Source organism: Panicum virgatum, chromosome 1K, assembly GCF_016808335.1.
Source record: "Panicum virgatum strain AP13 chromosome 1K, P.virgatum_v5, whole genome shotgun sequence".
Taxonomy (NCBI): domain Eukaryota; kingdom Viridiplantae; phylum Streptophyta; class Magnoliopsida; order Poales; family Poaceae; genus Panicum; species Panicum virgatum.
This window is the reverse complement of record NC_053136.1, coordinates 39,278,931-39,286,282: the sequence shown is the minus strand read 5'-3', so window position 1 is coordinate 39,286,282 and position 7,352 is coordinate 39,278,931. Positions and strand designations below refer to the sequence as shown.

Here is a 7,352-nt window from a genome sequence, read left to right as displayed (position 1 = left end):
GGCGGCTGGCGAAGTGGTGGCCTCTGGCCTGGTGGTGGTCGGTGCGGGGGTGTGGCCACCAATAGATTTGTTCTGGAAAATATTTTTGCCCACCCTTCTCCTGTGCTTTCTCTGTATCTTGGTGATCGCTCCATTGTCTTTACTTGCCTTTCCTAGAGCAAACATGCAATTGATTGCCCAAGCTCAATGCCCATAATAAAATCCTTTTTTTCGGCATAATAACTCAAAGGACACAGAAAACTCGAGCTAACTTTCAAAGAAATCCGGAGCACTTGTCCGTGATCGACATTTTTTTCTAAAATAGTTTGACATTAGTATGAATAATAACTTCAAAATAATCATGTGTTCCGACCAGAGCCTTTAGGTCCACCGGAGTAAGGTACAAGTGCAAGAAACGAGTTTTGTGGGACATCAAAATGAGTAGTGTATGAGTGCAAACAACAACAATCGAGTATCTACATTTGTCCCCACATGCTTAATCTTTAATTATTTTAAATATTATATTATGTTAGAGTCCATCTCTAAAAGATGGAGAATTAGTTTCTAGAGGGCGCCGTAACCGTAAACTAGATGAATTGCAGGATGTTAGTTTTAGTTTACTTCATCACCGCAACCTGTTGCAATAAGTTCTCGCATGATCTCGCAAACACAACCAAACCGAGGAGTTGGGCTGTATTATCTAGGTTGGTAGCATGTTTTGATCACTGCATATTGCAAAACCATCACATTATCACAAGACACCGAGTCTGTGTGTACGAAAGGGAGATCTCTTCTGCTTGCGTACAATGACCCTCCATTATTAGATCTCACGGGGAAATGATCGATTCTCCTCGAAGAAAAGGAATGGTCAGTGATGAGGCCCAATTATCTGGCTTTTTTTTTCTGAAAGAGGGGTTGGATTGGGATTCTGATTTCTTTCGAGGCTTGGACTCCTACCGTGCATGTAAGCAGCTATGAGTTCGCGAAAAGGCCTTTAACTGACTTGGTTAGATGGCTCCAGGAGCACTTCTCGGTGGGAGCGAATTTCAGGTCGAGATTAAAAAAATCTCCCTCGCTGGCCAGAGAAGCCAAGGTTCAGGGGATTTTTTTGGCCGAAAAACCGAAAGTCGCTTCCTCTTAATGAAATATGGCGGGGCCGTCATACCCCCTCGGGTCAAGTTAAGCTGCTATGAGTTCGGGATCCAAGCCATTTCACTTAGAGTTCAAGGGCTGGACCATTGGTTTTTAATCAATTTCGAATTCTACAACTATATATATGTCTCACTTCGGATGATATTGCTAGATGCTAGCCTTCTCAGACATCTCAGTCCTGAAACATAAGGGATCATGAACTCATCCTATAAAACTACTCTAAATTTGGCCGAGTACATTTATAGAAGTATTAGCATTTACCATACTGAGGAGCTAAACTATAAAATGTGCATGTATACGAGGAGCTAAACATTTTAGGTCATTTTATATCAGATGGAATTCAATACTTATTTTACCCGTATCAATGTATGTGTTGAAAATATGAGCAAAATACTGTTCATTTTAATTCAAAATATGAGATAAACCATGACAATTATGATAGCATAAATAGAAGCATGAGCAAAAGTGCTTGTAACAAAAATAATAAACACGAACATGAAGTTCAGAAAGTACCCAAAGATGGGGCCTGTTCCGAGGGAACCAGACGCGTCGTTACTCGACATTGGTAGTTATGCCTGTTCAATGTAGTCGATCAAAGTTGATGTCGTGCAGGTGATCGCAGTGCAGTGGCGATGCTGGGAAGTAGACATGTAGCCGTTCGCAGCAAGCAATCGCGCAAGTACGCTCCCCCAAAACTTGATCGCCCTCCACTTAGTGTAGAGTCTCGAAGAGGACAAAGTTTCGGAGGCCCGCTCTTCTAGAAAGCCTGTGCACCCAGGCTTCTGGAACGGAGATGCAAAACATAGCAGCAGCAGCAGTGGAATGTAGAGTGTGTTCTCTTTTATGGAAGAGGAGAGGAGAGCCAGTATAGGTAGTGCCTCGTAGGCTTTTGGACACCCCAATTGCAGCAATGACAGCCAGTAACCTCTGCCACAATTGATGTCAGTTACTGATCATTAGTGGCCAGCCATCAATCATCAGTTACTAGTCACTTACAACCATCACTCAGCATACCAATAATTGTCTTGCAGACTAGGAGTGGTAAATGACCCAACATTTTGAATTAGAAAATCAAAAGGCCGGGCTCTAAAAGAGCCGGGCTCTAATCTTATATAATTTTGAATTAAAAATTTGAAAAGCCTTATTGGGCTGTGAAGAGACCACTAGGTCCATGGTCCATTACCACCCCTACTTGCAGTGGGAATTAACAGTGATGAAGCTAGCTAGACGGTGATGCAATATGAGTTTGCAAATGATACGTGTTCTCGGAGAAGATCTTGCAGGCTGCTATATTTGGCGTATTTAGAAACTTCAGAATTTAGTTAAGTTGTGCATTCTAAAATTCCAATTTGTATTATTGTTTGAAAAATAACCATGGTCCGTAGTTGATAGCTCAGCACTTAGTAGTGAATTAATACTTTCTGAACGGCTATGATAATATGAAGTGTGGCCGTGACGGTCTAAGAATGGTCAAACGATTGTGATCACCAGAATGGTAGAAATTTGATCGTCGCTTGATCATCGTGCATAAGATCGCACTATACAACTTCATGGACAATAGAAAATCAAGTGGATCGCACGACTCCATCCGATTTGAAATACAGTCCATTAGCCTTCACCATATTTTCTAAGACAAAAACAATGGTTGGAGCATATCTGTTTCTTTTCTTTTCAGTTGAAGTCGTACCAAAAATAGCAAACAAAAATTGCAAGAAATCAAATCAAAGTTTCTAAAGCAATCAATGTTTCCTTGGTCCGTCAATCGGAATTCTAATCGGAGTCCGGACAAATCAATCCGAATCCTAATTGAAACTTGAACAAATAATCAAGATCTGAATCGAAACACAAACAATTAATGTCTCGCATAATTATGGCAAGCTTGTACAAAAAGTGAATGAACACAAAATTGATAGTATTAGATTTATTATTAATTGATAGTATTAGATTTATTATTATATTAGCCGTAGCAATATACAAACATTATACTAATCAAATCTAAAAATAAAAGAAAAAAAGATTACTTCACTTCTTTACATTGTTATTATTGTTGTTATTATTTTAACTAAATTGTTTAGACTTCATTTGGTGGGTGGGGAGGCCCGCACAGGCAAGTCCTGCAAAGTAAGGCAGTGTCAATACCCGCGCCAGCCTCTTCCCCCTTCAAAAATTGCCGTGCAGGTTATGACCCCGCACCGCGAGCGGCTCTCACCGCACCGCTTTGTTTTCCTTACTCATTAGTTTAAGGCAAGGTTCACCGCTAGCTCCCCGCGTCCTATATGTACCACCCCACCGCTCCGTGCGCCTCCTCACCTCGCCAGTATGGGATATTTCTCTTCTCCTCTCGAGGGATGGGAGGGCTTTGCTTTCCTTGTCCTGTGTTGTGCAGCGCCGCCTCTTCTGGTTCCAATGATGTATGGGCCGGATTTTTCCAGCCGGTCCATTTTGGTTCGGCCTGTTGTCAATTTGCTTGCATGTCCATGCAGGCCCATTCAGCCCAACAACCCCACCAGCCAAGAGGCCAAGGAGCTTAAACCCTAGCTCGTCGCCGTCGTGCTCGTGTTGCCCCTCCCCGCAGGCAAGGCGGCTGCTCCCTCCCCTCCAGGCTCCTTTCACCGTTCGCCGCCGCCTCCGCCTCCGCGCCTTTCGAGCCCACGCGGGACGCGCCTCGTGCGATGGCGAAGAAGCGGAAGCGCACCGACGTCCCCGCAGAGGCTGCGGGCGGGGAGAAGCCCGACGACTCGGCGCCGGAGCGCCCGCCGCGCACGCTCTTCGGCTTCAAGGACCCGGCCCCCGGCGCCGAGCCCGCCTCCGCGGCCGCGGAGGCGGCGGCGCCGTTCCGGAACAAGGAGAAGGTGCTCATCACCTGCTCCCGCCGCATCACGTACAGGTGGGTGCTCCCTGTCCCCCCCCCCCCCACTTGCAGCGTGGTAACCCGTATCCCGTGGTGAATGACTCGGTTGACGCGCGCTTGCTTCGCGCAGGTACCGGCATCTGATGCAGGACATCCTGTCGCTGCTCCCGCACGCCAAAAAGGACAGCAAGGTCGAGTCGAAGCAGAGTAAGGGAAACGCGCTCAACGAGCTGCTCGAGCTCAGGAGCTGCTCCAGCTGCCTCTTCTTCGAGGTATACCTCTCCTACTCTGTTTCCTCCCTGCACGTTGCAATTTTTTCCACCACTGTTGATGTTGTAGGTTGCTAGCTCAAAGGAGTATAAGAGCAGGTTGTGTGAACTGCACTGTTTTATGCTGTGCAAAGCCAAGCTTTAGCTTTGGTACCTGTATGCGTTCTGAATGTTTTTGAGCACTCAGATTAGTTAGCAACTCCCATTTTTTTCTGGTACTAGATAATCTATTGGGTGATATGTTTGACTAGATCTGTGACATCCCACAATTATAATTCTTTGATTTAAGTTAGCACTAGACTTGTCGATTCTGTGAATGTTTTGGTTTGTGGCTGAATTTTCGGTCACATGAATATTACAGTGCAGAAAACAGAAGGACCTTTACCTTTGGATGGTCAAGTCTCCTGGAGGACCATCAGTGAAATTTCTAGTTAATGCAGGTATGCTACAACACAAGCATTACTTATTCTCTGGCTGTGTTATGCACGAAGGTTTAAAACTTGTTTGCCTTTCTCATCAGTATTATCCATTAACCTTAACCATAATGCGATGTTCACTGCAGTTCACACTATGGAGGAGTTGAAGCTTACTGGTAACCATCTAAAAGGGTCACGTCCGCTTCTTACTTTTTCTACAAATTTTGATGAGCAACCTCATTGGATGCTTGTGAAGGAAATGATAACTCAGGTACATAACCGGTTTGACATGTTATGCCGTACCCACTTGTTTTTCTAAGAATACCTGGACATGAAGATGAACTGAACTAATCTTGATTATTTGGTTCCCTTTGATTTGATGACATTGAGTCATTGACAAAAGAGGTCAAACTTTAATATTGAAGGTCTTGTAATGATAATAAAACAAATGTGTATAACTTTTTTGATGGATTTCAATCCATAAGCACCAAAGAGTGCCATGTGTTGACTCTAGATCTTCTACTGTTTTTCATTTTTGCATTTCCATTGCTTGCTATGAATAAAAAAGGTGATGGAGAAATTAAGTTAATGCTGGCTATCCAGTCAAACGCTTTGAATGATCAAATTCGTTCTTACAAAAATTAGAGGGTCTTTTAAAGCAAAGAAGGTGATAGTGAAGTCATTGCTTGTTTTTGACTTTTTGTGCAGATATTTGCTACTCCTAAAGGTCACCGTAAAGCCAAACCCTTCCATGACCATGTGTTTGCCTTCTCCATCGTTGACGGTCATGTTTGGTTTCGGAACTACCAGGTGATCCATTGCTCCATTTTTGTCAGCTTGGATTTTTGTTTGGATGAGCTTCAATTTTTTTCATGCAATAAAAAGGTCATGTCTTAGCACCATCTGAACTTTTGAACTACTTCGACAGATCTCTGTTCCCCACAATGAGATTGACAAAGTTGATAAAGGAGGTCTGGATAAAATGACACTTATTGAGGTACTAGCAACGAGCTTCTATCTGGATACTTAACATGGTATTTAGTTTTCTCTAAATAATAATGTTTGCTGGAGTTGCTGTATATAGGTTGGCCCCAGGTTCTGTTTGAATCCAATCAAAATATTTGGTGGTAGTTTTGGTGGTCCTACGTGGTATGAGAATCCATACTATATTTCTCCCAATCAGGTATGTATTCACTGATCTGTTGTCAAATATTATTCTTATTTTTGAAATATATCCTCCTACCTTTTGTAAATGCAACCTCGGTGTATTTGTTTTCGTCATCAAGGGATAATCAATATTATGAGTTCTTTTGTTCCTTCGATTCGATGTCAACTAAACAACAAAGCCTTAATTTTTTAACCAAAGTTAGAGGAAGCTGTTAAGGCAGGTGATACCACACAATTTATTCCACGGAACGTTTATATGGAGTGCATGATGCGCTTTTAAGAATTGAGTGCCAGAAGTATATTAGAATAGTATTTGATCTAAAGTTGTCACGGGTACCATTTTTAAGCATTATTATGCATCACACACATATGCTCGGATTGAGTAGAGGGCAGGGGCACGCCACTAACAATTTTAGATGCATTGTTGTTGTCTGCCATTTAGTTGGCGACTGCAATGAAAAGCAGAAATTTCTAGATTGCTGTTGACTAGCAAAATGATAGGCTCGTCTGCTCGTGCGGTTAAGTTGAGGACTTGGGTTAGGGTATTGTACATATGAATTTATCCAACTATACCCTTCCCAAACTTTACATGCTCATGCTCTTTGGTTGTTTCTTTCCAGATCCGTGCACTAGAGAAGCGGCAGAAGGCAGGCAAATATGTCAAGAAGGTGAAGGCCAAGGTGAGGAGGAAGATGCATGAGATGGAGAACACCCTGGAGCCTGATGAGTTTGCTGAACTCTGGAAAGGGGAGTAGATGTGCTTTCATCGACCCTGTCAAAGGCGTGGAACACCTGCAACGGCTTTTAAGGAAACACAGATTTTGTTTAACGGTGCCCTTGTTGTGGAAGTCTTGTATGACAAATCATGCGATTATTTACATAAACTGGATTTTAGTGATAAGACAACACCAGCCCATATCGCATTCTCTTTTCGTGTTCATCTATATTGGTTTTGTTGCTGCATTCGCGAATTGTTTCCTGAGAATGGTAGACGACGAAACTCGACCGGAATTGAAAGCTCAAGATACGCAACTGAAAGCTCAAGATACTCCCTCTATATGGTAAAGAAAGTTGTTTCAGGCATCGACACGGTCTTCAAAAACAACTTTGATCACTAACTTTTTACTAAAGAATTATAAAATATAGTCAATATATACTTTTGCGAAACTACATTTCAAGATGAATCTATTTATTTCACTTTTATATTTTCAGACCCAACCTAAAAAAATTTATTTATAGTAAAAGTTTAAAATATTTGACTTAAGACACTCAAAATGACTTCATTTACAATATGGAGGGAGTAGCTATCTGCTGATCTGCAGCAGCTCATAGACATTGTCCTTTGATGGCACTTCAACAATGATTTGTCGAGACAGCAGATTTTTCACCAGCGCAGTAACTGTACTGGAACTCTGATCTTAGACGCAGAAAAATTGCATGAAATGCTGAATACAATGCTCTTTTAATCCCTGCATCCTAAAATGAATCAAAAACTCATATATTGCCCTCGCCCCGAGA

At 42.4% G+C, this 7,352-nt stretch overlaps 1 protein-coding gene and 1 non-coding gene across 2 annotated transcripts; one reads left to right on the top strand and one right to left on the bottom strand.

Moving 5' to 3' along the window:
• Positions 1-3,221: 3,221 nt before the first annotated feature.
• LOC120658393 lies at positions 3,222-3,379 on the bottom strand. Its single transcript, XR_005668615.1, has one exon. It is a non-coding gene; the product is annotated as a U12 minor spliceosomal RNA (small nuclear RNA).
• A 285-nt stretch (positions 3,380-3,664) lies between these two features.
• On the top strand, positions 3,665-6,778 carry LOC120706917 (ribosome biogenesis protein BRX1 homolog 1-like). The gene is made up of 8 exons (XM_039991676.1): positions 3,665-4,018; positions 4,113-4,254; positions 4,613-4,691; positions 4,814-4,938; positions 5,376-5,477; positions 5,596-5,664; positions 5,752-5,850; positions 6,455-6,778. Exons 1-8 carry the CDS (start codon positions 3,804-3,806, stop codon positions 6,587-6,589), a joined length of 966 nt encoding a protein of 321 aa, XP_039847610.1. The 5' UTR covers positions 3,665-3,803; the 3' UTR covers positions 6,590-6,778.
• Positions 6,779-7,352: the final 574 nt, after the last annotated feature.